This window comes from Myodes glareolus, chromosome 14 (assembly GCF_982192425.1).
Source record: "Myodes glareolus chromosome 14, mMyoGla1.1, whole genome shotgun sequence".
NCBI lineage: Eukaryota > Metazoa > Chordata > Mammalia > Rodentia > Cricetidae > Myodes > Myodes glareolus.
In genome coordinates this window covers 41,728,898-41,743,434 of record NC_142039.1, presented here as the reverse complement: position 1 = coordinate 41,743,434, position 14,537 = coordinate 41,728,898, and the positions used below count along the sequence as shown (strand labels likewise).

Genomic DNA, 14,537 nt, shown 5'->3' with positions numbered 1-14,537 from the left:
TCTTTGAGTTTGCGGAAAGTGGTTGAAATGGCTGAAGATGACCGAGGGGCCCTCATAGAGCAGAATTCCCTTTAAATCCCCAGATAGGCCAGGCAGGGAGCCAGTGGATAATGATGCTTGCTGCCTAGGCTGAGGACCTGAGTTCAATTCCTGGATCCCGCATGATGGAAGGAGAGTACTGACTTCCTTAAGTTGTCCTTTGACCTCTACACACGCATTGTGACACACGTACACATATACATGCACACACCCATAAATAAATGTAAAAAAATGCCAAAAATGGAAATATACAATAGTGGTTTACAGTGGTAGTCCTAACACTGTGAAAGCTGAGGCAGAAGGATGGCTGAGAGTTCAAAGCTAGTCTGGGCTTTAGAGACAGCCAAGACCAAACAAGACTTGAGAAAAGAAAGACAGAAAAAAGAAAAAAACACCTGTTAAAGATCTTAAATTATGTTCCATATGACATATAGGTTGTCTTAAGTTAGAGTTTCTATTGCTGGGATGAAACATGGCCAAAAAGTAAGTTGGAAAGGAAATGGTTTATTGGGCTTACACTTCCATAAAAATCACTGTTCATCATTGAAAGAAGTCATGACAGGAACTCAAACAGAACAGGAACCTGGAGGCCGGAGCTGTTGAAGAAGTCATGCAGGGATGCTGTTTACGGGCTTGCTCCTCATGGCTTGCTCGGTCTGTTTTCGTATAGAATTCAGGACCACCAGCCCAGGGATGGCCCCATCTACAGTGGGTTGGGCTTTCGCACATCAGTCACTAAGAAAAAGCACTACAGGATTGCCTATAGCCTGATCTTGAGGTATTTTCTCACTAGAGCTTTCTTCCTCTCCAGCTTGTGCCAAGTTGATAAAACTAGCTAGAACATAGGTTGAACAACTGTAATCTGAAAGTACAAAATCTAAAGCTTTTGAGAAGACTTGTGATACCACAAGTTGAAACATGTCACCAAGAACTGTGCCTTTGTGTTGTATTTGTGTGTGTATGTGTGTGTTTCTGTGTGTGTGCTGATGGTGGCCAGAGGAGGATGTCAGTGTCCTGCTCTATCTTTCTCTGTTCTTTGGGATTGGGTCTCTCACTGAATCCAGAGTAATGCCAATGGCCAACATCTCCACTCCAAACAGGCACATACCGGTTATAACCAGGTCTTCCCATGGGTGCTGGGGATTTGAACTTAGGTCCTTGTGTTTGTACAGCAAGTGGTCTTGCCCAATTAGTCATCTCTCCAACCCTACTTTACTATAAACCTTCTGGGCAAAAAAAAAAAAATATTTAAAAATAAACCTATCTTCATTTCTGACTTTGGTGGCTCAAAGCTTCCATCCAAGTACCTGGGAAACAGGAGGCAGGGGTATTGCTAAGAATTCAAGGGCAGCCTGGGCTATGTGGTGAGTTCCAGGCCAGACATAGTAAAATCTGCCTCAGAACTCCCCCACATACGTAAATAAAGAAACTTTCAGGCTGTGGACATGGTGTATGTGACATTCAAGTTTGTGTTACGCACATGCAATATCCCCAACTCCAAAGCCTCTGAAACACGTGGTGGCACCAAAGCCCCCGGCATAAGGCCCTTCCACACGTGTATTCATTTCACCTGGACACGCTCAAATGGTGTCATAGTTCCAAGTCACCAACAGCACCCCCTTATACCCACTTCACCTGTGCACCTCTTTATACCCCAACTTTGTGGTGCTGCTCCTCACCTGGAGTATCTATTCCCATGGTACACGGGTCGCTTAGTCATGGCTTGCCGAAGATGTAACTTTTGGTTACTTTTACTTTTTCATCTTTGGAAGTACTTGGGTTTGGGCTTTCTCTTTACTTTTCCTTTTTTATGTCTCTATCTCTGGGAGAAATAAAGCTTCATGTCACGAAAGGTGGTGTTGAGTTCACTTTATAACAGAGAATAGCTTTGAATTCTTGATCCTCCTGCCTCCATCTTCTAAGTGCTAGGATTACGGGTGTACCTAACACTCATGGCCTTGGATGGCCGCATGTTTGCACAGGTCTTGGTTCCCTCTCCCTTCCATTCTCTTGAAAGACCCCCGAGGGATGTCTTCCTTTCGAGAGAGGCCCCTGTACCCACGAATCAAACGAAACCACATTTACGGATGCAAACAACAAGAGGTTTATTCGAATACACAGGTACCTGGGGCGACAAGGTCTCTCGGAAGACTTGCGCGCCCGTCAGGCTGGGGTGAGGGGTTTTTATAGGAGAGCAAAAGCGCAGGAACAGAAGCAAAAAGCGTGGTTATGGGGATTCATTCCATTGGTCAATTCAAATAAGGCTAAGAGTGCGCGCTCAGTGGCAAATTCTTGACCTTTCACCTAAATACCAAGGAGGGGGTTGTCCAGGAGCTTCACCTAAATACCAAGGAGGGGGTTGTCCAGGAGCTTCACAGGACAAAAGGCCTCCTCCCCCTTATTCTAATGCCTTTCATTCCAACATTCAGGGTGGTATCTTTTCTTTTTTTTCCTTTTCACTCTCTGCACCCTAAGCACCAGGTCCCAGCGCCCACCACTCCAGGAAGGCCTTGCTCATGCTCTTCCCTAGTCACCCCTGCTTCTCTGACACGCCCTCCTGGAAGGCTGAGCCTTTCTCCATACACTTGTGGGCCCCAGAAGGTTCCAGGGGAAAACGCCCAGCTGTTCAACTTGCTGACTCAGTGGTGGTGGGGTGGGGGAGGGGGATCGTGAGCTTCATCCTCAGCAGGAGCTCTCTGTGGTCCTGTGACCTTCCTCCTTATTTTTCAAGTTACCCACTCCCTACTGCCCTCCCCTATGAAGGTGAGTGTGTCCAGCACTTGACTGCCTTTCTCTTCCACTCTGCCTGGTTGCCCAGGGCACCTCACTGCCCTGACAATAAAAACCAGACTTCTTTAGTTTGACTGGCAGTACTCCACAGGACCAGGCCCTGCTTAGCCCTGAGCCCCCCTGGGCCTCCTCTCCCTTTCTGCTGACTAGTTTGAACTACAGACTCTGGTGGCCTGAGCCAACAGGCACATCATCCCTTTAAGTGAGGCACTTCTTTTTTTCTAGCTGCATCTCATTGCTTCTGCAGCCCAAAGGTTTCTTTGTGTCTTCCTTCAACTCTTTGCAGACACGTCCAAGGTGAGCATTCCTAAGAGGAAAATTCAACATCTGACATCTTTAGCCTTTTGAGTATGGCTGGAGCTCTGCCCGAAGCATTCCAGACAGGTTTCTCTGCTGGGGTGTTCCCTGAGGATGGTGTCTGAACTTCCCCAGTGGAGGGGAGAGGCGATGCTGTTTCTCTGCTTACTCGGCACCTTGCACTAACATGTCACTACAATTGTCCTGTCTTTCAATACTGCCTTTCCACCTCCTCTTTGAGACAGGGTTTTATTATGTTACTATGTGGTGCCGCCTGACCTGGCACTTGCTGTCTGGCCCAGCTCTGCTCCCACTTCCATCTGTCCTCTTGCCTTTGCCTCCCCAGTGCCAGCTGCAGGTGTGTACACTCTCACCCACCTGCTAGTTCTTCTTGATAGAGTTCTAGCTCGGAGAATGTATTAGTAACCCTTCTGCTGCTGTGATAACACACCACGACCCAGAACAACCTGTACAATGAAGAATTTGGATTTCAGAGGGAGAGTTCCCGATGGCTCGGGAGGTATGGCAACAGGATGTAGGAATGGGAAGCTGAGAGATCAAATCCCTAACCCCCTGCAGAGTGAGAACACTGGAACACCCAATCCTGTCCCTAGGGGTGTACTTCCCGAGACAGTGCAGCTAACTGGGAACTGTGTCATAAATGCATTAACCCTGGAGGATGTTTCTCATTTAAATCACAAGTGGTTGGGCATTGCCATGCTTTCCTTGATTCCCAGCACTCAGAAGGTGGGCTAGTTAATTTTATGCCCATTTGGCACAAGTTGTAGTCATCAGAGAGGAGAAAACCTCCACTGAGAAAATGCCTCCCTAAAGCCAAGCTGCAGGCAGACCTGTACTGCATTTTCTTAATTCATGGCCTCTGTATCAGCTTCTATCTCTTGCCCTGTTTGAGTTCCTGTCCTGACTCCCTTTAGTGATGAACTACAACGTGTGAGTGTCAGTTAGATAAACCCTTTCCTCCCCATGTTGCTTTGGTCATGGTGTTTCATCATAGCCATAGGAACCCCAACTAAAACAGGAGGTAGAGGCCGACAGTCTCTAAGTCCTAGGCCAGTCTGGTCAATGCCCTTAAGTTTCACTACAGCCAGGGTCACATAGTGTGTGTGTGTGTGTGTATACATATACATATGTATATGTATCCATGTATATGTATCCATGTACATATGTATATACATATACATATGTATATGTATCCATATATATATATATATATATATATATATATATATATATATATATCTCCATCCCCATGGGTTTTGTTTACAACCTTCTTGGAAGTCGGTTCTAACACAGCATAGGCCTTTAGCCAATGTTTGCATGAATTCATAAGTTGCTCACTAAATGATGATGATGATAACGTGATCATGTTAACCGCACAGGTAACATTTTAGAAATTCTACAGTGTGCCTGATGTTGTTCTCAGAAATGCATTCATTTCTGTTCTCACAGCAACCCTGAGATAGGACTCTCCTTATTTTATCACTTCCGTGTCATGAATAATGATAGTCTGGGGAGGCAGGCTACAGCTTTGTTTTTGTTAATTATGTATTTGTATGTCTGTGTATGTGTGTGTAGGGCTGCAGAGACCAGAAGAGAGTGTCGAATGTTCTGGAGCTGGAGTTATATAGGTGGTTGTGAGATGCCCAACATGAGTGTTGGGAAGCTGAGCCCTTTGGAACAGCAATATGAACTCTAAGCTGCCGAGCCATACCAACAGGCCTGGGACTCATTTTCACCTACTGTCTGGATAGGCAGGAGCTTTGTTAGATTCTGAGGAGGAAGAGGGATGAGATGGGTAGGCTTCAGGTAGGGCCTCAGATGACCTGTAGTCCCTTGGCACAGCCACAGGGCCTCCTACAACAAGAGATGATCGGTCTATTGATGAACATTTGCACAGGGCACTATGGATTGACTTAGAGATTTGTACTTTAGTTTTAAGAAGTGGGTCACAGTTATTTGATAGGTGTACAATATAAAAATCCATTAGATATAGCACTTCTTATTTTTTGAGACAATGTCTCACGTGTTCCATGCTGTCCTCAAATTCGGTATGTAGCTACAGATAACTCTGACATCCTCCTCACTCCACTTCTCGTGTTTGATATGACAGGTGTGCACAGTTACTTCCGGCTTATGTGGTCCTGTGTATGGAACTCAGAGCATTTTGCAGGCTAGGCCAACCCTGTACTGACTAAGCCACACCCATTACCCCTAGAACACTGTTTTCTAAGTATTCTAATAAAAATTTTTTCATGAAAAAAACATGGACAATAATTTTAATATCTGTATCTGCAAGAGGGAGCCAATCAAAATTATTAATGTGTTCCTATACATTGCCATTTTCCTAGTGCCTGCATAATGGAATTATTTTGGCCAGAATTTAAGTAATACCCATCCATGTTTAAAACTAACAAAAAAGCATAGTAAAATGTAAAAATCTATATACTGTTCCAAAACCATGAGCTTTGAAATGTGTTGTTGGGGTTAACCTTTCAGGAGAATCCTGAAGAGAGTCTCCATGGAGCCGTCTGAGCGCCTGGCCAGTCTCCAGGCCCTGTGGGACAGCCAGACCTTGGCTGAGCCAGGCCCCTGTGGTGAGCATGCATTTTAAACTAAAACATAAGGGGTTGGATGCCCGTCCCCCTGCCAGGAAGCTGAGTCTATTCCTGGTCTGCTACTGTAGAGTACAATTAGTTCAAGGTGTAATTAGCATGCACAGACTTTAGATTGGTGGACTGAAGTCCTATATTTAAGCCTGGCTGCAGCCTGCTGTGTATGCACCACGGAGCTAGGAGGAATCCTTGCTGCTGCTTCTCTAGATGGGAAAGATAACCGGATTGCCAACAGCTGCCAGACTGACGCTGTAAACTTGTGATGTGACAATTGTCTTACTGCAAACCTGTCAATATCAACATTTCTGCTTCATGCTTCAGGTGGGTTTTCACAGATGTATGCCTGTGTGTGCGACTGGCTGGGATTTTCCTACAGGGAAGAAGTGCAGTGGGTAAGTAAGCCTGTACTCCTGCATGCGCACATAACCCAACATACAATATATTAGCATTGTCTTCCCCCACCCTCCATCTCTCTCTCCACTCGTTTTGTTCATTTTCATTATCCTCTTCCTCTTCAGATTACTCGAAAATCTGCCTGTGTCCTTTTTCAGCTCTCTGAGGTTTTCTGGCTTCTCTGTTTATGCCCGGGGATTCGTTTTCTAACTGGGCTTTGCTTTAAACAGGATGTGGATACAATTTATCTGACACAAGACACCAGGGAGTTGAATTTGCAAGACTTCAGTCACCTTGAGCACAGGTAAGCCCTGTCTTTCTCCCCGTCCTTTGTCTCTGCCCAGTTCTCAGGACTGTCACTCTTTGTGGTCACTTAGGGACAAAGGTAACCTTCTGAGAACCCTTTTATACAGGGACTGAGCAAACTCTAAGAAGCCTTGCTCATTACCACAGATGGTTTGTGGAGCTGCTTCTGTGTACCCAAGACTAAAGTCCACATTTGGAAAATGCCCGGATATTTACTGTGGATGCAGCTTATAAAAACTCATTTGAGGGGCTGGAGAGATGGGTCATCAGTTAGAGTACATGCGACTCCTGGGAAGGACCCGGATTCAGTTTCCAGCAGCCATTTTGGACCGCCCATTGCTGCCTGTAACTCCAGCTCTAGTGGGGTCTGATGTCTCTGGCCTCATAGGGAACCTACACATATATGCACATAATCAAAAATAAGCCTTAAAAGTCCATTGACCAACTATAGATAAAATATAATACTGTTATACCAAATTACTACTTTCTAATAGTATTTCTGTGGTGGAAGTTTATACTTCATTTTAATAAATGACTTTTTATTACAACTTCTTTATACTTGAGGACTTATTCCCATATATATATATATATATATATATATATATATATATATATATACACACACACACACACACATTACTGGTGAAAATCAGTTTGTCAATATCTGCCTAGCGGTGTTGATATTAAAAGCATGTTGTAAGTAATTTGGAAGACTTTGTCCCCCCACGGTTTTTCACACATGACCATGACAGGTACACCCAGGGGGCAGCTGATTTAGGTGCTTCTCCTAGAGGCTCTCTTCCCGGGTGACTGTAGACTGTGGCAAGTTTAAGCCATACCCTGGCTTAAATGAGGTGATAGTCAAGGACCACCCCAGAGATGTCCTCTGACCACCACACACATTGAACTGAGTGCTATGAAGTGACTGTCACCTGTTAAATTTAGAAACTGTCAACTCCTCCCCGATCTGAGTAACAATGGTCTTTTTAAAAAATTTTTAAAAATTTTTTTGACAGTCAATGAAAGGGAACTATTTTTGCTGACAGCTACCATTAACTCATACTTTATGCGAAGACAGTTTTGTCTTTGGGAGACTGGAGAAAAATTTTGTATATGCTTCCTGACTTCTAATACTGAATATTGGAAGGGATTGATGCAGGTGCCTAGCTATCCTAAGATGAGCAGCTTCTGTTTCTTCATCAAGAGCATTTCAAACCAGAAGTGACATTTAAGGCCTGTCAGTGTGACAGGGGGGTGAGCGGCTGCAGAGCCTGGTGGTGAGTGTGGTGGTGGGGGTGAGTGTGGCGGTGGGGGTGAGTGTGGCGGTGGGGGTGAGTGTGACGATGGGGGTGAGTGTGACGGTGGGGGTGAGTGTGGCGGTGGGGGTGAGTGTGGCGGTGGGGGTGAGTGACAGTGGGTGTGAGCAGCTGCAGAGCCTGGTGGGGAGTGTGGCAGGGGGTGAGTGTGGTGGTGGGGATGAGTGTGACAGTGGGGATGAGTGTGGCGTTGGGGGTGAGTGTGGCAGTGGGGGTGAGTGTGACAGTGGGGGTGAGTGTGGCTGTGGGGATGAGTGACAGTGGGTGTGAGCAGCTGCAGAGCCTGATGGGAAGTGTGGCAGGAGGTGAGTGGCTGCCGAGAATGGCTGCCTTGCCTTTTCAGCTGTTGCCTTTGTAACACATGTGCAAATGGCGACCAGGCAGAAAAGAGTTGTTTTTTTTTTTAAATATTTATTCATTTATTATGCATACAATATCTGCCTACATGTGTGCCTGCAGGCCAGAGAGGGCACCAGATCTCACTACAGATGGTTGTGAGCCACCATATGGTTGCTGGGAATTGAACTCAGGACCTTTGGAAGAGCAGGCAATGCTCTTAACCACTAAGCCATCTCTCCAACCCCCAGAAAAGAGTTGTTTTTACCATTATTATGAAATTTTTTGTGAAGAGGCAAGGATGTCTCCAGGGCCCCAGGAGGTAATGGATCACAATTAGAAAGCACGTGGCCCGCACAGGTTGAGACACTGTAGGACACTGTAAAGCATACACTTGAGGTGTTTCTGATCGTGGGCTGTTAGTGGACTATGCAGTTTGGTGCTGAGCTTTGCTACTCATTCACTGAATTAGTTGCTCCGCTAGTCCTCAAAAGGAAACTAAGGGAGCCATGCATTGCAGATGCCTACAATATGAAGCAAAGTTGCTGATACCAAGACTCCCTGCAACTGGATTTACCCATTTCAGGGATGGAGAATTTTCAGGTTTTTTTTCTTTTTTCTTTTGCAAGTACTGAGTTAACGGCATATATGAAGATCACCTATTATTTTTGCTCAGTTAGAGAATTAAACGGACCCTTTTTGGCCAGACATCATGGCTCACACATTTAATCTCAGAGTTTGGAAGGATCTCAGTGAGTTCAAGGACAGTCTGGTCTACATAGAGAGTTGCAGGCTAGCCAGGGCTATATAGTGAGACTCCGTGTCAAAGAAATAAGATAAAATAAAAGGTCTCATCCATGCTGGGTAATAACTACTTTAGACTCTGTGAGACAGACAGATGCTGTTTCAATTACAGCAGGCCCTGACTGGGATGGCTTTACTTAAGGATCTCTTGACTACATAAGGATGTGAAAGCAGGACCCATTCAATGGAAACCATTCTGCAGATTTTCATCTTGGAGCTTTTTCTGTGCCAGGGTTATGTGGTTTAATTCATTCTCTCCCATTCATGTTCATATTCATTCACAGTTTCTGTCTCTCCCTCTTCCTCTGCTGCCCCTCCTCATCGGCCTCTCTTTTTCCTTTTCTTGCCTGTGGCTTTTGTATTCAAGACCTGGCTTCCTGCCGTGGCCAAATAAGCATTCAGGTGTGGGCTTCAGAGTGGTCCTGCTGGAGTCCTCCTGTTAGTCCCTGGAGTGGGTTAGTAATTAGGAACTGCTGGGAAAAATGCCCGCTTGGTTATTAGTCTTAGGTTCCAGCGTTTTATTGTAGTGTATTTAGTCTGCTTAGTATGCTCTTACATTAGTTCTTAGTTAATGCTGTGCCTAGAAGAGGCATAGCTAGAAAAAAAAGCCTCCTTACACATTTCTCATGGGGTATTTGGAAGGGTTTTGAGCCAGCGTGTTAAAAATGTAATTACACTGTAATTTGACATGGCAGGGAGAGACGAGGGCAGGCACAGTGCTGCCAAGGAAGGGGAGAATATATAGCTCTGGACACATTGATTTCTCTGTCTCCCAGGAGATTTTTAAGAGGAGCTCATCTCATTAATCCTCTGAAGACTGGTTGGACACGCACCATTGATTTTAAACTTGGCCCACAAGAGCCCTTCGAGCTGAGTCATGCCCATATATTGTCATATTTCTTGGTCATGAAGGTGACATTCTTGAGCAGGGAACTAGCAGGAATGAGTTCTAGAGCAATGTGTGTGTGTGCACGTGTGTGTGTGTGTGTGTGTGTGTGTGTGTGTGTGTGTGTGTGTGGCAAAGTTCTGAGGTCACGGGGATAGTCTTTTTTTCTACCCCAGGTCCAGTTCCTCATTCCTTCTCTCTTATGGACCAGGAGGTGGTGCCTAAGGGATGGGTCTGGGTTTGTATCACTATCTCTAGAGTTCTCTGAATTTGTGAGTGTGTGCATGCATGTGTGTTTTATTCTGAAGTTGATGTTTTAGTGCTATAGCACATGTATGTGACTATAAATAAACTTACACTGGGTACATTTATAATCCTTTGTTGTTAGCAATGAATATTCAGAAGATGAAAAAAATAAATTTATTATTTGAAAATATTTGTGTGTACACGCATGCCAGGGCATATACATGGAATCTGAACAATAATTTTTATGATGTTGAATCTTTTCTTTCTTCTTGACATAGGTTTCAGAAATTGAATTCAAGTTGTCAGGCTTGTGTGGCAAGTACCTTTACCTGCTGAGCCATTTTCTCGCCCAATATAGAAGTTTATGGACCTTTTTTTCCCCCCAAGATAGGATTTCTCTGTGTAACCCTGACTGTCCTGGAATTCTCTGTAGACCAGGCTGGCCTTGAGTGTACACAGATCCACCAGCCTCTGCCTCCTGAGTGCTGGGATTAAAGGTGCGCACCACCATCGCCTGGCTTATCAGAAGATTGTTAAAGACTGCTCTTACCCCCTGAGGATACGTGAGAACTGTTTCTGCAGGATGCTGTCCAGTTAGTAAACTCAGAGTGGACAGGACATACCTCTGTAAACTACGAAGCCAGGAATGCCTGCCCCTGACTGCCCACCACCCCCAAGACATAGTCTTATATACCCCAGCCTACATGATCTGTAGCTAAGGATGACCTTGGATCTGGTCCTGTTCCTTCCTCCCCATTGCTGGGTTATAGGCATGATCCACTATTCCCACTTTGTGTGATACTAAAGAAGGGCCTTAGACCTTGTATACTAGGTAAACACTCTGACAAAACTTAGCTACAGCCCTAACTATTTTTTAAATGTTTTTCTTATTTTCATGTGTGTGTACATGTGTGTATTGTATGCACACACCTGTGTATGTGGAGGCCCAAAGTTGATTGGGGCATCTTCTTCAATCTTTCTTTGCTTTATTCCTTGAGGCAGGGTCTCTCAATCAAATTCAGAGCTCACCCTTAAGGCAGTTCTTACTATCCAGCTTCTTCTGGGGAATTCTGTCTCCAACTTAAGAGGCTGAAATTACAGGCGGGTCTCTGCATCCACCCAGTATTTAGGTGCGAGCTCAGAATGTGAACTCTGGTATTCTCTCTTGCATATAAGAACCTTAACCACTCAGCCATTTTCCTAGGACCCCTTTAAATTTTAACGCTCTCTAAGTTTCATTCATAAAGTAGATATGGTAGGAGATAGTTTAAATCATTTCCAGGAAAGCTAGCCAATGACAGTGTCAGGAAAGCGGTGTTCCCACTGCCTTTCCATGTGTAGCCACTATGTGTATATACAGAGCTTACGGAGCAACAGGGCTAGCCGGTCTCTCATGCCACCTTTCTGAGCCTTTGTTTGGGCTTGCAGTTGTGTGCCGTCATGCCAGGCAAGTCATTTATTTTTAAGTTTAAAACAATGACAACAAAAACTTATTCAAGAAGATAGTGGTGGCACTCTGATGTCAGGAATGCGGTCAAGCTCCTATGCTCAAGCAATTCTCCTGCCTCATCCTATTGAGCAGGTTATCCTCATACTGATCGTTTTAGTTTATTTTTATTGTTCAAAGTAACAAAAGTCAATTTTTATTAGTTGAGTAATCACTTCAGAATACATCGTAGAGAGCTAAGGATGTAGTTCCTTTATTATGCTCAAAGCCCAGGCTTCAATCTCAGCTGAGGCAGGAGGGTTATAAGTTAGGCCATTCTTGGCTTTATAGAAAGTTTGAGATCAGTTTGAATTACGTAGGACCTCATCTCAAAAGCAAAACGAAACAGCAAAAGACAAACAACAACAAAAAAGCCCCAAACAGAGTACATCCTGGTGGTGTTGACTGAAAAATGAGAAAACAAATGATTGGCTAAGTGTGCTCAAAGGGGTTTAGTTCCTTTGCTTTGAAAGTATGCAGACATGCCATCCTGAGTTCTCTGTAGAGGAGACCAAAGGTTGGAAGTGTAGGAAGCTGATTAATTGCTGGTAGATTGGAGGCACTTGTTATGGCAGTGAGCTTGTGAATCACACCATTGGATCACACACTAACTGTCTGGGCTTGGTATTAGAGCATAAGCCAACTACCTTCCCCATGCCTAAGGAGCCTTCATCTGTCTGTGCACTTTATACATAGCCAGGCATGGTGGCACACATCTATAATCCCAGCACAGAGTGGGTGGAGGCAGAAGGATCACTGTAGCTTAAGAGGTTCCGGGCTATACAAGACCTGTCTGAAAACTCAAATAAAATTCCAAGCACGTGTCAACTTATAAGTGCATGCAAACCCTTTTTTGAACAGGGCCCTAGTGATGCAGAAAGTATGTCAAGAATTAACCAAGGAGATGCTTCTGCATGACCAGAAGGGTACTAACTTCAGGGTGTGTGTGTGCACGTGTGTGTGTGTGTGTGTGTGTGTGATGCCAAGGGTATGTAAAGAAGTACACTACCAACCACCCAAATGGCCAGTCAATCAATGAGTGAATGAAAGGAAAAGAATTTTCTCAAAAAAAAAAAAAACCCACAAATAGCTTTATATTTAAAAGAGATCTGTCATAAGGAAATTGCATATTACAGCCACACTGAAGTTCTGTCTTACTTGTTAATTTTCATATACCAAGGGGCTTGTGTTGTGTGTGTGTATGTGTGTTTAAGAGAAGAGAGAGAGAGACAGAGAGAAAAAACTGCGAAATCATCCAGTGGAGTTTTGTCTGGGGTTTGCTTGCGTGTGTATCTGTTAAGTTCTGACAAAGCCTTCCAGGATAAGCTCTAGGAAGTGAAGACAGTGACAAGCTGCCTTGTATAGTTTCTGTTTAAATGGGACTTCCCAGTATTTTCTCCTTGATGCTGCATGTTGAATGCAGGACTGAGTTCCCCATTGCTGTTCTCACTCTTTCTCTAGCTGTCATGTTGACTTGAGATTCGGGGTTCCATTCAGTCCTTAATTTTGACACAATCATTTCCTGAGGTATTGTCTGGGCATCTGTCCACCCAGATTTGAGTCTCCCCATTCTCTGCAGGTTCTTGCCAGGTGGAAAATTGTTAAATATGGAGGCCATGGAGCCTTTTCATGGTGAATTGCAGCAATGGAAGCCATGGGACCTTTTCAGGGTGCACACTCAGCAATAAGCCATGGGGGCTTTTCAGGGTACACGTGCATCTATGGAAGCCATGGGTGTTTTTCAGGGTACACGTGCAGCTATGGAGGCCATGGGGGCTTTTCAGGGTAGCATGGGCAGCGAAGGTCCATTCACTTTTGTTTCCATTTTGCATTCTAATGTAGGCCATTGCACAGTCGATCCATTCTGCTGTTGGGCAGACATTCTACTTAGCTTATTGTCTACTAACGCACAATGCTGTTAAGGCCATTCTTGTAGTTGTTCCCATAGAGAAAAATGGGCAGATGTGTACCAGGATGCAAATAATTGTAAATTCAGCCATTATGTCTACTACTTAGATCGAGAAAGAGGCCTCTGCCTCTCTGGGGCTGTATGTATCAATTCCTAGTCACAGTTCCTCTTCCCCACCACTCTGTCCAGTTGTAAGAATTTTATGATGGAAATGTGCTGTTCTAGTTTGGTTTTCTGTTACTGTCATCAAATACCTTGGTCAAGAGTAACTTAGGAGGAGAGGGTCTACTTGGACAAAGTAGGATCTCAAGGCAGAAACCTTGAAGGAGCACTGCTTACTCCCAGCTGGCTCCCTGTCTCATGCTCGGCTACCTTTCTTATGTAGCCCACGGTCACCTGCCTGAGGCTGGTATTTCCCACAGTGAACGGGGTACACCTACTCAATTACCAACCAAGAAAATATCCTACAGACATAGCCACAGGCCAGTCCAAGGAAGGCAATTCTTCAATTCAGGTTTCTTCTTCCTGGGTGTGTTAAGTTGACAACCAAGATTAGAAACCACATATGCATAATCTGATGGAGGAAATCCTGTGAATCAACTTGGGAAGAATTCTCTATTTCCTCCTGCTTGTTGTTCTAACCTCAGAACAATCCTTGCCCCTGAAGTTTCTCCCATCCCTCCCATTTCTCTGTTGCTTCCACTCTCTGCTTCCTGGGGTCCATCCTCCCAGCCTTGCAGACATTAGCTTTTTGAATAACCTCTCCTGAAAAGCTGTTTGTGGCTGCATTTTCCTCCAGTCAGGTTTCTTTATGCAACTGTCAAACCTTAGTTCTTAGATAGCAAGTGTTGTGGCTATGTGTTGCTATGTGGTAAGCCTCCCAACTTAATAGCCCACAGCAAATACAGCTATAACTCACAGTGATGCCTTCATTCACTCTTCTGGTAGCTGGTGTCAGCTAGCTGGTTGCTGCGAGGCCTAGGTGTGGCCCGTCCCTGTAGTCTTGGCTTCCTTGTAAAGCACCTGAGCTCTGTGGGTGAGCTTGCAAGAGCCAGAGCCAGGCAACAGCTAAACATGGTCTCTTCTAACCTAGCCT

At 44.8% G+C, this 14,537-nt stretch overlaps 1 protein-coding gene across 5 annotated transcripts in view; it reads left to right on the top strand.

The window, feature by feature from the left end:
* Positions 1–14,537, top strand: part of Carmil1 (capping protein regulator and myosin 1 linker 1) — a 280,263-nt gene that overhangs the window by 130,118 nt on the left and 135,608 nt on the right. For all 5 annotated transcript variants that reach the window (XM_087896478.1, XM_087896477.1, XM_087896479.1 and 2 more), the window contains exons 6-8: positions 5,644–5,741; positions 6,081–6,151; positions 6,383–6,456. In XM_087896478.1, the coding sequence (XP_087752604.1) occupies positions 5,644–5,741; positions 6,081–6,151; positions 6,383–6,456 (243 nt within the window). The remainder of the gene's footprint in view (positions 1–5,643; positions 5,742–6,080; positions 6,152–6,382; positions 6,457–14,537) is intronic.